This window comes from Rhea pennata, chromosome 2 (assembly GCF_028389875.1).
Source record: "Rhea pennata isolate bPtePen1 chromosome 2, bPtePen1.pri, whole genome shotgun sequence".
In the NCBI taxonomy this organism is placed as follows: Eukaryota; Metazoa; Chordata; class Aves; order Rheiformes; family Rheidae; genus Rhea; species Rhea pennata.
The window spans coordinates 95,017,720-95,036,932 of NC_084664.1; the positions used below are offsets into that span (position 1 = coordinate 95,017,720).

The window sequence follows — 19,213 nt, forward strand, 5'->3', positions numbered from 1 at the left end:
GCTCAGAACCCCTGAGAAGTCCCACTGGAATTCATGCATGAGCTTGATTGAGTGTGATTCTGCTAGTCTCGGTATTGACACTGATCATTTCATTCTTGTGTAAAATAATCATCTTCATACATTTTCTTATAAAGTAGCCATGTCCCTCTCCTGTACTATCAGAATTTTCCTGTAATATCTCATCTCTCTACATGTTGAAGTGAACAAGTTGCAAAAGACCAACTTCTGCAAGCAAAAGCCTCTTGTCATCCTTACATGCAAGGCAAAGCCTCTTGTCATCCTCTTCTCTGCTATGTTTAGTTTGACCCATTTAATCAAGAAGCCATAATCTGAAGCACTTCACTGAAGCTAAAGGTTAAAATATTACAGCCAAATTGCATACAAAGCCATAGCTGTGCAATCCCAATGGTCTTATTCAGATAGAAGTAAAGACAGCATATACTGATTTAAATGTTTGTGTAAGGTGTAGACCTTTTTCAGAGCTCTTAATTTTTCTGAGTCAACGTTGTCCCTTTCCCTTCTCTTCCCTCTTTCCCCTTTTCTCTTTCCCCTTTCCTTATACATTTTTGTTGAAAAACTTGCATCCTTTAAACTTCAATATTTATTTCCCGGAGTTCCCAGAGTTTAGTTTCCCAGAGTTAAGCCAATGTTCAGCTTTTGGTACAGTGTCAGTCTAGAACCTGGCCATCAGAAAGATTTGAAAAAAAATCCCTTAAAGCATCATCCTATTTGGAAAGCGTCCTATAAAACTGCCACACAGCTCGGAGCATATCCTCATAACCCTGCAATCACTCGCCTCTGGTGGTGAGTGCCTCAGTTACATCCAACTCCCTTTGAAAGGAAGTAGTTTTACCCACTCATTCCAAAAATACTTGTCTTTGCTGGAGGTCAGCAGTGTCCTTTCAGCGTCAGTGGCCAAACACCATCCAAACATGTTAAGGCAGAACCTGGGAGAGGCTTGTTTGATGGTCGCTGTCACACAGAACCTGACCTGTAACATAATGCAACCAACTTCCAGTGGAAAGAGGAAGGGGAAAGGGAAAGGAAAGAGAAAACTGAAAATACATAAACTGTAAAGAAAGGAGAAAAGCACATCTATTAAAACTTTAATAAATTGCAGAAGGTATTTATCATCTTTTTAACTGAAGTTGTATCTAAATAGAAAATAATCTAATATGCATGTTGGAGCAAATTATTTATTGACAACAACAACAGCATACAATTGCCAAACAATTTAGAAGTCCTTGGCTTTGTAAAACAATCTTGATTTGATAATTGTGAAGGTGTAAGAACCATTTTAAATCCTGAGCAGGTGATAAAAGACAGAAGTGTATTGAAAAGTGCCTCAAAGTGTGCAAACTCAGCAGATAACTAATTCTGCTGAGAACCAGTAGCAAGAAGAAAGAGAGGCTGGGCTGGTTTTTGTTGTTTTGTACTTAAACTCACAAAGATTAGAGGCCATGCATGTCAGCTGTTTCATCTAGCAAAGTGCCTATCTCAGGGCAGCAAAACCTATTGCAAACAGGTGGCTTAAAATACAGTAGGTAATAGGACTGTTGTGCTAAGCTACTTTTACACGAGAAACACCTTAACAAGAGCTTTGTGCCCCTGAGTCACAGTCCACCTGTTCCCATAGGCTGATACATGATATTTGGAGCTTCATGATTCTTGTCTTTGGGTGTGCATATGTACGGAAAGAACAATATAGAATGCTGTAATCACTTTAGGCGTGAAACTAGGATTACAACAAAGTGGGGGAGAACAGTGGATATCTTTTTTTATGAGGAGAATGTAAAGTCCGTATTAGGATTCCTGTTTATCTGCTGTCTTGAAAAGGAGGCTTTTCAATAAATTAAGGAAGGGATTTTATGCCTACGTTCAAGCCACCTGTTGCCTCGGCTGCAAATAGATACTTATATTTGAATATGAATTACTAATAAAATGAATACCATATATTATACACATATATAATTTATTTATGTGCATTATATAGAAGTTTATAATCTACCTTTCCTCAGTAAAAGCAATCATTACAGCTACAAGAGGTAGGAGTCCATTTAAATGCTTTGTAGAAGGTTTCCACCGTAAGAACTGTGTCCTGTCCCCCCCCACACAGTTTCTGTGCTTTGCTGTGCCAGTCAAAACTGGATAAAGATAGAGAAACACGGTGGGTGTTTGTTCAGGGCCTGGCACACGAGGTCCTCACCCTCCTCCCTACCTCCAGATAGCAACACACTAGTGTAGTAAGATTGTGGGGTTCCACTTCAACTCTGCTCAAGTGCCACTGGGAACCAGTGACAGAGGGATGAACCTTCCTGAATTTTGCCCTTTGTGGGTCCTGGCCCCTGACTAGGGCTCCTTGGTGCAATGATACTACAAATATAATAATATGATATGGAAGATTAACCCAGAAATTTGTCAGCAAGAACAGCTCAGGAAATAGTAGCACCTGTGATGAGACATAAAAAGAAATTCTCTCTCTGTCTCTCAGTAGCTGGGTTTAGACCTAAAGAAGCCGTAACTAACATCTCAAGTTGCATATGGCCACCAGTAATTACTGCCAGTGTGGCATCCCGAGCGCTTGTGTTAGGCATTGACAGCGTTTTGTCTGGCTAACAAGACCGGCTGCTGCACTGTGCTCCAGGGGAACCTTCAGGAGAGCAGTGCTGTAAGCAAGGCCCAGCTTCCTAGAAGCAGAGTGCTTCACTCATTGCTACTGCAAATTCAAGTGATTTAAATGATATTCATCATAGATGAATTTTAACCAGCCAGCTGCCTCAACACAGTCATCTCTTTCTCGTGGTAAGCCGGCTAGGTGGCCAGCAAGGAGAGAAAGACGACTACCTCACTCTTCTGCTAGTTCTAGGAGATAAATGTAGAAATAAAACATACTTTGAGGTTGTATTGAAGTCCTGCAAACTCTCCCCTATTATGATTATTCTCATTTTCATATGCAGCCCCATGAGCAGCTTTGGACACTGTCACTCAGGCAGCTGCTAAGCAGGAGTCCTTGGCTGTGGAGATGGCTCTGGGCTGTCCAGCAAGGAGCAAACTCTGAGGAGTTTCTGTCACCCCACTCAGAGCCTGTCTTAGTAGGAGGCTGAAGACAAAGTTTTTCCCCAAGAGGAAATTTCTGGAATGTTCCTTCCCCTACAGAGCTGTTACTACATGGGAGTAGGGCCTACATCTCATATTCTTGGTGGTACATCACTCAGGCAATGACATTTCCCCCCCCCCCCCCCAATATTTCAGAGAGCCCCAGGAACAAGCTCTAAACCACAGCAAATTCACGGCTGTACAAAGCTAGCAGGTTTAAAGGTAATGGCTTGTTTTTGTGTTACATTTTTGTAAGCGGGGCTAAAGCTATCCATTCCCCTGATATTTCTTACAAGGGGTTCATCTGAATGATGGAAAATGACCACCCTAGCACATGAACGAGAAAAAATTGGCCATCAACATAACTTGCCTGGCTGTCTAAAGACACCAAAGCACTGAGAACGGCAGCTGTTACCAAGGCAAACAGCTGAAATTAAGGAGAAAGAAAGGGGGCTTGCAAATAACCGCCTTTGCTAGTCCAAATGGCTCTTAATACTCTTTGTGTAAAGATACGCTGTTGTTAACATCTGCTCAAAGTTAATCTAAAGAGTTGTTTGCAAATAGCAAAGCTGGTAAGCAGCTGCTGCTTTACGAAAGATGAACTTTTTGTGGGCATATTGCATGCCATTTTTTCTATTTCCAACAGCTCTCATGAACACCACCTTATACAGAAAAGAAATGAATGGACACTGTGAAGGGCACTTTAGCTGAAATTGGATAGGACTATACACTAGTGTTGCCAGATAGCAGAACAATTTAAGTTCAGAAATATTCTATACTCTGAAGGTCTAAGTGGTCTGTGAAAGGTGACAGAGAAGAGCAAACCAATTGCCAGTGACTTAGGTTGATAACATGCAGGTCTGTGTATCAATAGGGGTCAAAACTAATCAAAAAAGAAAGTTGTTAGAGTCACTTATCTAGTCTGATATTAAAACTGCTCTTTAGACTAGCCTGTCTGGGTGCAGCACAGATCCCATCTCCCTGGCATGCGGAGAATGCAGTAAGTGCACAGCATTTTCTGCGCTTGCAGTCCATGTTTGTGCTTTCTGTCCCCGTGGTGGAGTTTCCCTGAGCCACTCTTCCCATGAAGAATTTCACATCATTTGAATATTTGTTTGATTTCAGTCAGGCACAAGAAGAAGACAAACGCCAGAGATGAAGCAGGACCTCTCTTTGCAGCCTATCTTTGTGTTCATCCTGATCAGCGAGACTTGTCTGTCTTTTCCTTGCTGTTATGTTTCAACTGGGATTGCCCCCTTGGCTGCCTCTCTGCTGTAAGATGGGAGCCCCGCAGTAGAGCTGTTGGTCCTGGCCTGTATTTTAGCAACCTTTTCTCCTTGGATTTGCCTTCAGATTTTGCATGGCCTAATTTATGACTGAAATGAATTGAATGACAGAATGGAACAGATTTTCAGATCCTAGCCATAAATGTTCAGACATAATTGAAAACGCCATGATGTTCTGTTAAAATGTGTAACCGTAACTCAGGTCATAGAGTAGAAAAGAATTTGTCATGCAGGAGGAAAGTCTCCAGTGAAGGTTCATTCCATTTCTTATTTCTGTGAATGATCCCACAAAACTGAGAGAAAAAAGGAGGCTGATTGAACCCCAGGTGTCTCCCAAGAGCTTGTGACATCTCCTGTAGCTGTTGGACCTAACCCAAAATCTTCTGAGCTCAGTGGAGATAGCCATTGACTTTAGTGAATTTTGGAGCAAGCTTGTAAGAAAAGAGGAGGCAGATGGGCTGCATGAGTGAAAGGGATCTTTTTGCTTCCTGCTCTTCTCCATTAAAAAAACTAGAATGTCTTCACTCCTCAGATCAAGGTCTGAGGTTTCTGTCTAGACATAGATACTCATCACTGAGTACTGCTCTAGAAGGTAAAGATGCTTCCAGCTGCCTAAACCCTTTTCCATCTCTTCCCTTTCTTAAAAAGCAAAGAAGACATTCTGCAGTCATACAGAACGACATCCAAAGGTGATTGATGTATTTTAAATCCCTACCTTTTATCTGTGCTTTCACAAGGTAGTTTTTTCAAAGTCCTGGAAGGAGGATCATCCACTTCCACAATTAAATCCCTCTGAGTTTTGCCTTCACCTTGCTTACATACACATTCACATACTGCTGTTCCTGTTTGGGAAACCCTTCTTTTGACACATAACTCAGCTCAGATTCAGTATTTGAATCTGGAGTCTACTACATGGATCTGTGATGACCCCCACTTTGACAGTTCAAGCAAAGAGACTGGCTCAGTGACCCATCATCCCGCAGTGTGTGCAGGATATCCAGCTAACTCCTGCATCTGTTTTCTGTAAAGCATCTTTGCAGCCTTTACAGAATTTAATTGGTGTTAATTCCAAAATAACATCCACTGCTTCTAGGTGACAATTACTCCTCAAACAGTAAGTCAAACGTACAAGTTTCTGGAATATCACAGCAGTGTATTTATGCAGATGGAAGCAGTAAGGTATGTTTGGGAAATCAGATGCCCAATTTTTTATCTGAAATCACAAATTATAAACCATTCCTCCCATAAAGCATACAAAATTCTACAGTGTGAACAGAGAGTACCATTTCAGGATATCTGAGAATTTTTTAAAAAAAACTGCAAATGCAGTGCTCATAATTCTGGATAACCAGGACATAGTGGATTCAGTTGCTATGGTTGCAAGCAACAGATAGGAAAGATGTCTATTGTGCCTCAGGCAGCAACAGCTGATTGTGCCACTAAATCCACTTACATTAATTCTTTTGACTATGCTACTTCACAGTTGTGCTGGCTCTGCTGCAGGTAACGTTACTGGCAATAGCAGAGGCAGGAAGGCAAACAGGGTCAGTTGGGGGCCCAGTGGAGAAGCTGCCCCTAGACTAAAATAATGTAATTACCTATTAAGTATGTATGTGGAACAGCTCAGCATTAGATGCCTCCACGTAGCAATGAAATGTCTCTCAGAGTTGTCCACATCAGGATCTAGTTCTGGTATATCTTGACAATACATGACAATCCATTCTTCTCATTTGTTTACATTTGATCTAAAAGATTTAATAGCATGGAAGAGAGCTCATTGCCTTAAGAGATATTGTATCCTTTCAGAAACAAACAGTGCCGCTATATTAGTTTAATTTATCACCTGAGTAGCAGTGATTCTTCCAGAGCCTGTTTTGTGCAGTGTAGTTTTAATGTCACGTTATCACTAAGTATTCTATAGACGGCTCCCTCAAATGCAACAGTACCTGTATGCTGATGGCTCATGTGAGAAGGATGTACAATAAGATGTCAACTAATTTTATAATTATTTGATAGTAAGATGTCAACTCTTTCTGTGCTGCTTTACTTAGGGGCATACTGACAAAGAGGTTTGAATGCAGTTACTTACTCAAGTGTGCCCTTTTTCTTAAAGTATGTCTGAAAAGTAGAAAGACAGTGTGTACGCCTCAGGTCCTTTCCCCTTGTCAGTCTGGCATCATAGGCCACAACTATTTTACTACTGCTCTTTAAAAAATACCTACCATTTTCACTCTTATGAGATGTCTGAACCATATGGATACCTTGGCATTTCACCTCTAGTGGAAAGCAGAAGGGGTGGTGTTGTAAAGGGCAGAAAATATCCTCCGAGTCTAGCAAAACGGTATCAGTTTCTGGTGCTGATTACCAGAGATGCGTTTTTAACCAGCTATATCTCTTAACAAAGGTAGCCAGTTAGAGAAGCTCTGCTTCCTTGCATCCCTGGCATTTTTCCATCGTGCCCACCTAATAAATACGTATTATCGCAATGCACAACCCCTGTAAGACTAAATTCATCAGAACCATTCTGATTTTTCACAATAGTTTTCTTAAAATACAGTCTCTGCTCTGCTGCAGAGGAGCCAGATGAGCAATGCTTGGAGTCAGAGTGACACTCAGTGGCAAGGCAGAAAAAGTGATTCTCAATTTCCCAGATTCTTTCTATCTTTTCTATTTGTGGGATGCATGAAATCTTAATCAGATCACAATTAATGTTTTCTGTTTGTTCTATAAAACATGAGCATCATAATTTGGAGCAAAACATGTACTTTTGATTATGCAAACTGGATTACTTTAGCAAGGCGCTCATAGTTTGTGTGCTGTGATCTCCTGCAGTTGGAAAAAAAAAGAATTTTAGAAAGTGAACTAGAGCTCAAAGAAAAAAAGAATGTATTTCAAAAATGAATGACCTGAATCACTGATCTTGCACTCTGCTACAATTTGAATCTTTGCAGATTGCTTGTACATTCTGAAAAACAGCATTTTACATTCCACATAAAATTTAACATGTTGTATATGTATACATGACAGTCCATGTCCCTCCCAGTTATTTGTGTTAGATTAAAATATTTTTTGTATGTTTCTGAATGCACATTATGCTGTGGTTAACTATTTAGTATATTGGGAAAAAAAAGACATTTTCCCTTTCACATATGATAAATACTAGAATAAATTATGTGATCTTTACTATTAAAGATTTATAAGAACAGTCTTGACAAGCATCTGATAGAAATTTTTTAGGTGGAATAGTTCTGCAGGGAAGTTGTGGTATGGACTCTCACCCTTTCCAGCCTTGTTTTTTTTTTGATATAGAAAAGAGTTAATAGTGTAACTGTGATTATGGTGCCAACAGTTCTTCTGAGCCTGTGGCTGCCCAGAGTCTTAACTCACAGCATTCACAAACAAAGAGTTATCATAATACAATGTTCCTTGAAAATCTGTATTTAAAGTAATTTCCATCTATCTCATACAGGGTCCTGTTGCATCGCTCATGTCTATGCGGTCCATTCTAACCACTGGGCCATGCCTTTCCTCACCAACACCGCCACCACCACCTGGACCTCCCCCAATCTTTGATACAGAAACCACGAAGGATGAAGGAACTCCATCTCGCTCAGCCCTGTTTGCACAGCTTAACCAGGGAGAGGCAATTACCAAAGGTCAGGATAAAAGAAATCAAATTGTTATCCTTTAATCAAACTACAACCGCAGCTGCTAAGTGTACCAATCCAAATTCCACCAACATTTTTAAGTTCAGGCAACTCAGTTCTTTCTGAAGCATGCATTGAGTCTGATGAATGAGACTGAATACCAAAACAACTTTAGAAACAAAGTACCCAAATATGTTTAGCATTACTGAAATTCATACGATTTGTTTAGAGGCCTTCATGTAATTTTAAGGCATCCAAGCTAGACACCTTCAACACCCAGTGGCACGTGAACCTCTAAGTTGTAATTGCAGTCAGAATTTACTCCCCTTTCTGATTCACACTCAGTGTACAAACCTGTGTCAAAATGTGCTATGTATTAGGTGAAGAGGCACAGCTGACATATCAGTGTGGAGTACAATAATTAAGCTTTTTACATTAAGATGAGACAACTGAAATTAAGGTGGATGGTTATGAGTTTAAATGCATACGATTGATATATCTGACTTTAATGCTGTGGGCTAGATGAAATACTGTCATAAATTAGACATAGTACCTCATTTTTATGGGTGGAGGGATGAAATCCGTGGAAAAGTAATTTCCATGGAGCAATATGTTATAGCAAGATCTCAGAGCTCCCTACAAACAGAGAGCAATTAAAAGACATTGCTGCATTTCCTGGTAAAGATACTAGGATCACCTATCTGCAACAAAAGAGGTTTTGTATGAACTGTTAAAAATACATAGGCAGTTACCCTCTAGGTGGTTACCGAGGCAAATCTTGATGAAGTAAAAAATGTAAATTTTTGATAATTTAAATCTATTACAAGTGGATTAGATATTATCTTTCTTGTTTAATAAGAACATTGTTAGGACTGAAAAAGAGACTCTTTTTCATTAAGACCCTCTTTTTTAGGGCTTCGACATGTCTCTGATGACCAGAAGACTTACAAGAACCCCAGCCTACGTGCCCAAGGTCCACCCGTTCCTTCTCCCACAAAAAGTCATACTCCAAGTCCCACCTCTCCCAAGAGTTCCCCTCAGCAGAGCCATGCCCCTGTCTTAGAGCTAGAGGGAAAGAAATGGAGAGTGGTGAGTTCCAGTCACTCCTTGGGGTTGTACCCTGCATGTTACAAACCAGCTTGAGCACTGAACATCTTGCAAAAGGTTGTCCATGAGCAAGATGAAACAAATCAAGATTGCAGCTAAGATGGAGTGATTTTGCATTACTGTACGTTGCTGCAGTTTAGCAGCTACTATTCCATAGGTTCTAAAGTTAATTCATTTGTCTCAGAGAATTGTATACTAATTCACTTGAACTGGAGAAAGTCAGAACCAAGATATCAATTCTTGACAGAGCCAGACAATCCTCCAGAAGCAAATCCAGTGGAGAAGTCCAATTAAAATCTCTTCTTGCAGGCCACTCTTATGAGTGAGATAACATTATTACCACTGTGCACTTTCTCCATCTCTGTTAGCCAATGGAACTGGACGGATTTTTTTTCATCACCAATTCCACGCAAATACCTCTCGCGTACTTCAATGTAGCAAACAAGTGTTTGCTTTTTCTCAGTCTAGAGAGGGAGAAGATAACAGTTGTTTAAAGTTTGGGGATTAATATATGTAGGCATATGCCATGAAGGATATACCTATGTGAGGGATAAGTCATTGATTAAACCAATTACTTAAACCAATTGGTTAACCAACAGTCAAGGGAGGGAGGAAAAAGAGGGAGGAAAAAATATGCAGTTTATTCATCCATGAGTTTAAACAAACAATCATTATTGTGGAGTAGAGTTTGTGCAAGATGCAGTCAAAATTTGCCTATTCTCTGTTCCATTAGGATTATAGCACCTAGAATATCCCTTATGGATCCTTCACCTGTCCTTGACATCAGTGGGGTATAAAGGTACCTTCATGCTTCATAATGCAATGAAATTTCTTTCCCTCTGACCCCTTACTGTATTTGGTGATGCCCACATGTATCCCTAATGCACTATACAGAGCATTATATAACATTTATGGGAGCAATAACTTGTTCTGTTCCTCAGGGTACTTGTTCTAAATTCCATGGGAGCCAAGTGACAGTTTTGCTAGTGCAGTTTTAAATAGTTGTGTGCATAATGTATTTGCTCCCAATTAATGGGGTTTTTTTGTTTTCTTTTTTGTTTTTTTTTTTTTTGTCCTGGTCTATGCTATGGTCTTCAATTTTGCAACTCTGAAGTATATACATGTATCACCTAAAGCTGAATTAGCTGCAACATCCGATCACCAATCAGATTAGATTTTTAAGCCACAGGAAGAATTTTATTCTCCTAGATGCAATGACTTGAAGATAAGTTGTACTACAATCTGCGTGATTGATGGCTAGTTAAAGACAAGACTGAGGGGGGATCTTATCAATGTGTACAAGTACCTGAAGGGAGGGTGTCAAGGGGACGGGGACAAACTCTTTTCAGTTGTCCCATGTGACAGGACGAGAGGCAATGGCAGAAATTGAAGCACAGGAAGTTCCGCCTGAACGTGAGGGGGAATTTCTTCCCTGTGGGAGTGACGGAGCACTGGCACAGGTTGCCCAGAGAGGTTGTGGAGTCTCCTTCTCTGGAGATCTTCAAGGCCCGCCTGGATGCAACCCTGTCTAACATGCTTTAGGTGACCCTGCTTGAGCAGGGGGTCTGGACTAGATGATCTCCAGAGGTGCCTTCCAACCTTACTGAATCTATGATTCTACAACCAATTAAACAAACTTTCTCTTCAAACAGGAATATCAAGAGGATAAGAATGACCTGGTCATTACCAACACTGAACTCAAGCAAGTGGCCTACATTTTTAAGTGTAACAAATCTACACTTCAGATAAAAGGAAAAATCAATTCAATTACTATTGGTGAGTGGACAGCTTATCTTGGCTTTAAGTGCTAGTCTTGAAAAGACTCACTTCTGTTCTTTGTAATGTATCTGAATAGTTCCATTCACTTTAATGGATTGATCACATGAATAAAGTTGTTTAGCTATTTGCTGTAAGAGTGGGAATTTTACTAGTTAATGTAGCAGGCGTGCATGTGCATATATTTTCTTTTGTTCTTATTTATGATTGTCTTTATTTTAGACAACTGTAAAAAGTTTGGCCTTGTGTTTGACAACGTTGTGGGAATCGTGGAAGTGATCAATTCAAGGGATATTCAGATTCAGGTAAATTAATCTATGTGAAAGACAGAGAACCACAAAGGAAAAAAGAAGAAAGAAAAAGCCCAACATGTAGCTACAGCAGGCTATTAAAAAATTACATGAGCACACCAAAAATAAGAGACTGATGCATCCAAATACATCTTTAAATGCAGTAAAGTCTGCTGAAGTATTTAGAAAGTAGTTATGAAAACCATTGAGCATCACTGAACAAACCTCCCTTGGGAAACAGCTCCTTCACTGATTCCAGTGAAGCAGATATAGCTCTTACACAAAGCGAACTATTACTTCTGGTCCAAATTTCCGTGCTTTCTTGGTAAACAGCTCCTAGCACTTGAAAGTTGAACAGTGTTTCATGGAACAAATCCTGGCAGTTAGCTAATTAATTCCTAAGCCCAGAAGCTGGTTGTTTCTTCTTATTTTCTTCCTGGAAATGTTGAAGTAGACTGTCAAATGACAACTAAATGACATGAAGGGAAAGTAGGTGCTGGGATTTTGAAAATTTCCGCTGTCAGCAACATGACATATTCCATGAATAAATAGCCTCATCACTTGCCTAGAAAAGAAAGGGCCATGAGCCTCTACTGGTTTTGTCTTTGAGTACCAGTGAGCAAAAGCTTCATCAGTGATCATCTTCTTTTGTGGTTCTGCTGCAATGAAAATATACATATTCTTAATCTGTACATGGCCTTTTTGGGGGGGGAGAGTTTCCTTGTTCAAAATATAGTCAGATTCTGCCTGGCATTTATAACACTTTTTTATTCTATCCTAAAGAGGTCTAGCTATACATGCTTTAATACTGGGTTGTGTCCAACATACATGATCTAATCGCAAGTAAGGATTTTGAGATGTATTATTTTAAGTGAAAAGAAATACAGTGTGAATTAAATTATATCAAAATGCCAGTCTTAAAAAAAGGTGAGGTCTTCTGCTTAGAAGGTTGTGCCCACTGAATGACATTAAATACAGACAGCCTTCCTCCATGCTTGAGTAATACTGGTCACAGTCACCACAGGGATTAATAGCAATTTTTTTTTGTTTTGTATTTTGAAGATTGTACAAGTGAGTAACATTACTATCAACTATGCATCATCTTCTGAAAAGTAACAAGCAGTTTTATTCATAATCACCACATGTCTTATAACACAGGCAGTTACAGAAAAAATTCCATTTTCTTGGGTGAGTTTTTTTTAAATAATTAGATGATTTTTATCATTACCACTGTAACTATTCATGAAAGCTGAAAAATTCATACATAATGAACAGCAAAGGCATAACTTGTTAATATTCAAATAAAGAGGAAATATCTTTTCTAAGAATCAAAATTCTTTTGATTAAGCAGGTTCAATGAATATTGCATAAGGCTTCTGTGCCATTGAGCTAAGTGGAGTTCCACTTAAAAAGAGAGTCTGGCTATAAGCTGCTTCAGTCAGGCAGCTTTCATAGGGCTTGAGCATGCCAAGGGCTTAGCACCTCTATTTTCTCTGTATTTTGAAGACCTGAGCCTGTAAATTGCAAAAACATAGTATGTTAATGCAACACATTTCAGTAAATTCACCCTAGAGATTTTGTTAAAAATAGTTACTTTAGTGCAATACTACTTGGCTTTCCTTTGTCCCAGTGGTATTTTCTTTTTTCTTACTAAACATCTGCTGTAAACACACCCTCCTCCTGCCCTCTATTGGATGAGATCCCATTAAGGAAAAAAAAAAGATCAGTTTAAGATGCACTGATCCATTACCCAGATCAGGGTAGGATGCAGGAGGGTAGATCATTTGGTTTTTGTTTGCTGTTATTCTGTTAAGGAACTGAAGCTGAACTTAACTTGAATCATGACAGACACTCCTTTCTGTTAGCAAGTACCTATCACATGCTATTGCCATTTTACAGCTCAAAATAACCTCTGTCCTTTTGATACATTGTCCAGAGTGTACTGCTGTCCCTGTTTTTTGCTATGGAGGGCAGGAGGAGAAGAAGGAATTTTTACTGACAAACAATGAGTCGGCTAGTTAGTCCTGTAAAAATCTTTTAATCTGTAGAATTGTAAACAACAGAAGGTATTTCCTGTTCTCCCCTCAAGTAAATCTTGTGCTTGCTTTTAAAGTGACATACAAAATACCTTTAGTGTTGTAATTAAATTGATCTTGGTAAAGAGCAGAAGCTTGCCTGAACGGCATTAAAAAACCTCCTTTCCTACCTTGAAGAACTCTCAAGTCTTCAGAACATATTACAAAACACTCGTAGAGTAGCGCTATATGCTGGGATTATTGCTTTGCCCTTAGTGGGTTGGAGCTGAGGTGTCTGATTTCCTGCAGTCTCACTGGTAAACAAGGTGAACGCTGCTTAAACATCAGCAAGAACCTACCACTGAAGTTAGACAGAAGAGGGGAAGAACTTTAGCCAAACCATATCTTAAAAGCTGACAATTTCACAACTGGAAGTTTGCTGTAGTTGAGAGATGTTTGTTAACACCACCAAGAACTTTCACAGCATCTAACAAATGTGTAGCCTCTGTCTCAAATAAAAGCATCACGCAGGCAGCTGACATACAGATCAGATGTTGGTGACCAAAATTAGACCTGCCAGGCCATAAGGATTTTATTAACACTATCTTCATTTACATTTTAAGATTTGATATTAAGTATATTTTATTCTGCAGGTGATGGGAAAAGTGCCAACCATTTCTATTAACAAAACAGAAGGCTGCCACATCTACCTCAGTGAGGAATCGTTAGACTGTGCGATTGTGAGTGCCAAGTCGTCTGAAATGAACATCCTCATCCCCCAAGATGGTGATTATGTGAGTGAGATATTTTTAAAGATTTCCTTACTCTACCCCAGTAGCCATGGTAGCTGTTAGCATTTAAACTGCTAGGGAAGTAAGAACTAAGATACCACACACATTACATCACCAAAACATGATTTGAAACGATTTAATCTCTGTGTACCAATAGTTCAGCTATGAGTTTCTATGTACCAGTAATTCAGCAGGAAGAACTTTTTTCCAGGAGCACAAAGTAAATTCAAAGAGTAGAAATGACTTTGTTTCTTTTTATTTTGATAGATAATAGCTTCATCTACTGTCAATTTAGTTATTATTCTTTTAAAAATCTATGTTTAAACATAATCTCCCAAAGAAACTCACTTCACACATAAGAGCACTCATGCCTTAAAATGATAATGCTAAAGCTAATTTAAAGTACTACAAATCAAATAATACAGCATTATATACTTGTTTTTTCTAAAGCTGTGGATATTCCTATTATTTTTCAAACATAATCCTTAAAAGTCATTTGAACAACAGGTATGCATTTCCTGAAACAAAGGTTCCTATTCTGTTCTAATAAGGTTTCCATACTAGGCCCACCAGCATCTCTAGTAGAGTCATACTCTGTCACTTCACACAGTAGCAAGGTATCATATAGGTAGAACATACTTTCAGTTGTTTCCCTAAACAAAGCAGTGTTGAAATTGCATAAAGGGCCTCAGTAAGACCTTAAATTTTTCATAATTCTCTTGGACTGATTTTTTTTTTTTATGGTAAAGGGATTTAGGTTTTATAAAAGAAAATATATAAAAACAGAATTAGCATGCTCCTCACTCCCAAAAGTGACTACTGGATACTCAGCTTCAAATAACTAAGAAAGGAATGATTTTCAATGAGTGCATATTCACCTGCTTCTGAAAAAAACAGGTCCCTTTCATGAGCCTCCCCCACCCCATATCACCAGTCACTTCTGAAACTGTTGGCTATCAAGATATCCTATTTAGGTCTGAAAGAAAAGTCTCTCTCTCCACTTTTTGTTTCCTGGAACCACAGCAAGGACTGAGCAACACCTCCCTTCCTTTTACCAAGTACACTGAATAGAGGGGTACTTTCTGCAAAGTTCTGCTTCATTTTATGTATTCCGCAAGGAATGCTGTATCTTTTAAAGTGTATGATACTTTAAATGATAAATTGGGTTTTTCTTTTCTCCTTCTGTATTAAAATATCGCTTTCCTGCCTAAAATGATTAGTCTCACTAGGTTTCCATGTTCAAAACCTTTCTACTGTCACTAGTGGAGTCTGAAGTGATTTCTGACATGAGGTATATTTATTTAGTTATTCCAAATAATGGTGTGAGAGGGATTATTATAAAGTAGTACTATACTGAGGTTATTTGATACTGGGGAGCAATACAGCTCTTTCCTGTGTGGCATTGTAAAATAGTTGCCTAGGGTAATGAAGAAGGCCTCTCTGTAATCCTGGCATGTCTGAGCTATCAATGCTGTGTCAGTCATGTAGCACTAACAGTATTCCACTTGTTTTCATAAGGTATCCAGTGTTTATCTAACCATCATTGCTGCTTTTGTTTCTTACCAGAAAGAATTTCCGGTTCCTGAACAGTTCAAGACAGCATGGGATGGATCTAAGTTGGTCACTGAACCTGCAGAGATTGTGGGTTAACTTCCTAATGCCATACAATATTTGCTGACCGTGATCAGACCACAGCCAGCATAAACAAAGCAGTAATGTAAAGAACTAGAAGTAGCAGTAGTTCATACTGCTGTGATAGGCCTTCAAGCAGTAGCTCTGCATGCTAGAAACAATAACACATCTGGCACGCTTTTGTTAGGCATCCCAGTATTTTTCAAGTTTCCACACAGTTTGCCTTCACTTACAGTTTTGATTCTAAATCATATAATGTGAATGCAATGGATTAAACCCCCCCCCCCATGCTCCAGTTACATCACTGGCTTGAAACACTGAATACGTTAAGCCAAAATACTGCATGATACATTTTGTTATCTTGCTTCAGTGCATTCCCTTTTATGTTTCTGCTAGTCAAAAACAGCATTAAGACTCTAAGATGTTTATTTTTACCTTTAGGCAATTCCTGTATGAAGCAGTAAAAATGTATCCTTAGAAAGTGTGCAATTAATTCCTTGTAGTTCTGTGGCAATCATCATGGATTTTGTTTCAAACAAGCAAAAAAGGATAACTTTCAGCAATACATTTTGCTAATGGAAAATTTAAAAAAATCTGATGTTTTAATCAAACATTTTTCTAGTATGTATATTTAGAAGATCCCTATGTTTTCAGTGAGATAAGATTTTATTATGGTCTACACAGACTTGCTCTTATTTCTTGTAAATTAGTAGTTCTTCTTAAGCTAAAACCTTACATAAGTCAAAACCTTGCAGCAAATCACATGGATTTCTTTTTCTTTCTTTCTTTCTTTCCTTCTTTCTGCAGTTTCACACTGTATCTTACTTCCTATAAATAAAACTGAGAGAGTTATTTTGATTTGGGGCACACATCAGCTGGTCTCCACGCTAATAAGATACTGTTATGTAGCTAATATTCGTTAAAAATATCTTTCTGTTTTTCCTCTACATTTGTAAGACTTATTAAACTTTAAATATGTCCATGAAGCAAAGTCATAGATTTATTTCATATTAATTCTGAGCCCAAAATAAAGAGATAATTTCTTGTTTAGCTCTTTGATTTTACTTTATAGTCCCTACTGTATGTGCTTTTTTAACAAAGGTGGAGTGTTGTAAACATTTGTACTATTTCAGCACATAGTACTGATAAAATTTTAAAAATTTAAAAAGTCAGCATATGTTTTTGATCAGTTGTAGTACTTCATATCAGTGAAATCTCAGTGAGATGCTTGCAGAACTAGTTACAGGCTAAACTTTGTGCCTAATTTAGCTTGAGAGTACATTAATCCTTGAGGGTTTTTAACTATCTTAGATTGTAATCCGTATAAAGTATAAGAAACAGTAGTGCTCATTCAGTAAGGTTTTGTTATTTTATGTTTTATCTATGTGTATAACATGGTTGCTTAGTACGTACCATTTTTCAACCATAAACTTCTTTTGAAATAAAAAGGAAAATGTACCTGCTTAAATACAAAGTTGTTCAGAGCTTCCTCCGTTGTTGTATTTCAGTTGTTTGCTTTCTTCTTAAAAAAAGATCTCAAAAGCTTGACTGAGAGAAAGTAACTCCACCTCCCTTTTATTGAACATTATCATTTCTGCCGCCATAATCTGCCTGACATTGGATAGTGGGATATTCTGCATACTAACACATAAACTTGCAGTTTCATGCATATAACCTCATTGACAGGCACAGAATTCAGCTTCTTACATTTTCTCATTTTTAGATACATCTTTATCTTCCAAAGAGTACGTCTAGGGAGATGATCATGCCCTGATGTAAGATTATTAGGTTTGCCTTCTTTTCTTAGCTTTTCCCATTGTTTCCCTGTATGACTTTGGACGTGTCCCTCCTGTGTTAACATGCTCCACAGTACATCGTCCATTCTGTATTTCACTGGGGTGAGTTTCAGATCTGAAAAACGGGCGTTACCGTACCTGTCGTGATAGAAGCATTCTTGAAAGTTTGTTTAATCCTTAACACAATCATAATTTGTTCCATAAAAAAAAAAATCTCATTCTGGAACGTTCTGACCTGAAATACTGGCTCCTGTTTTTATGCAGCATCAAATAGAGGTCAAGTCATTATGCAGCAACAGGAAGGCACATAATCCTTTAGTAAGATGATACAAAACAAGTATCAAATGCTTGATAAGCAGAAAGCAGTGAGACAGCTCTCTCTCAGTTTACTGCACAGACAAATTCTCTTTGCTCCTCCTAAGGATTAACCCCCCTCCGCCACAAGAAGACGGTGTGTGCTTGTATGATTTTTTTTTTGGAAGGCACCCCCCCCCCCTTGCCTTTCATTGATGTTTCTGCAACATACCAAAATCCCGGTACATTTTTTTTTTGACTGGTTGCCTACCAGAAACAAGACTTAGGCAGTAACACTGCCTGCGTGCCGCTCTGAAGCTTGTCAGAGAGCAGAGGTTGAAAAGATAAGGAAGGTGCGGAGAGACCCAAGCTAACTGCTTCGATTGCAGAAAGGCTAATGAGCTCATGCATTATTAAACACCAGAAATCTGAAATAGGAGACTTTTAAAATACCTAGCCAGCTTTTATCCGGTACTCACAGTAAGCCACATGACACAAATCAATGACAAACTTTTGTTGGTTGTAGAGCTCTGATCTTCAAGAAACTACTTGGCAAACATTTCAAGTTGATTGGACTATTCCTTCACTGCAACCTGTCTTGAATTTCAAAAATATAGAGGAAGGAGTACTAAACAAAATAAATTTCAGGTTCTGATTCTGCCTTACATGAATTGTGTACAGTTTAAAAGAAATTCTGAAAAAATACGTATATCATGAGTTAAAAATAATCAACATGCTTGTTACTCGGCAGAATGATGATTTGATGAGTCATCCAAACCCTTATCAGTCATGACCACCACGCCTTCGTGAGCAAGCTTGGTCTGTGTTCAACACTCGACTCCAGCAAGGAATGACCTGCTGAATTTCGAGCAGCCATAATGTGCTATAGAGCATTTCTTTTCACTTTGTCCTGTCACACAAGATAATGCCACTTCATTTCAGCTCTGTCTTTCTGTGTCACTTCTAAACTGCACTAAAATTGTGGTTATGCTCTGAATCAGTGCAACTGTCAGAACAGAGGATGGTACATTTGGTGTGTATATTGATATGTAACAAAAAGTAGATGATGTAATTAGCCTGTTCATTTTTCTATACCTGCATCGGTCAAATATTCATCAGTATCGTTCCTAGGAGCCTTCCGATAAAATATGTAACGTGTAAAAGAGAAGGAGATTTGTAACTCAGTGTCCAAATGTAAAAATGTGGGGGTTTTTTCCTACGTAAAGCTTCAACGGAGCTCATATTTTCTTAAACACAACCTCTGTAAAAGTACTGGCTTAGTTATTCAGAATATTGGTTACTAGGAATTAGTGGAAATTAGAAGTATTGAGCTAATGACTCTATGTATCCACCAGGTGGCAGAAACCCGCTGAGGTGCAGGCCGTCACAAGCTCTGTTGCTAATGAAAAAATGCTGGACTAGAGTATTTACAGAGGACATGTGTACTGTTTATCAAGAAACTGGGAAACTCTACTCCCCAAAA

At 38.7% G+C, this 19,213-nt stretch overlaps 1 protein-coding gene across 2 annotated transcripts in view; it reads left to right on the forward strand.

Moving 5' to 3' along the window:
- CAP2 (cyclase associated actin cytoskeleton regulatory protein 2) overlaps positions 1-17,114 on the forward strand; it is a 68,592-nt gene extending 51,478 nt beyond the window's left edge. For both annotated transcript variants that reach the window (XM_062569945.1, XM_062569944.1), the window contains 6 exons: positions 7,852-8,038; positions 8,943-9,118; positions 10,789-10,912; positions 11,135-11,217; positions 13,871-14,011; positions 15,575-17,114. In XM_062569945.1, the coding sequence (XP_062425929.1) occupies positions 7,852-8,038; positions 8,943-9,118; positions 10,789-10,912; positions 11,135-11,217; positions 13,871-14,011; positions 15,575-15,658 (795 nt within the window). In that variant the 3' untranslated portion in view covers positions 15,659-17,114. The remainder of the gene's footprint in view (positions 1-7,851; positions 8,039-8,942; positions 9,119-10,788; positions 10,913-11,134; positions 11,218-13,870; positions 14,012-15,574) is intronic.
- Positions 17,115-19,213: the final 2,099 nt, after the last annotated feature.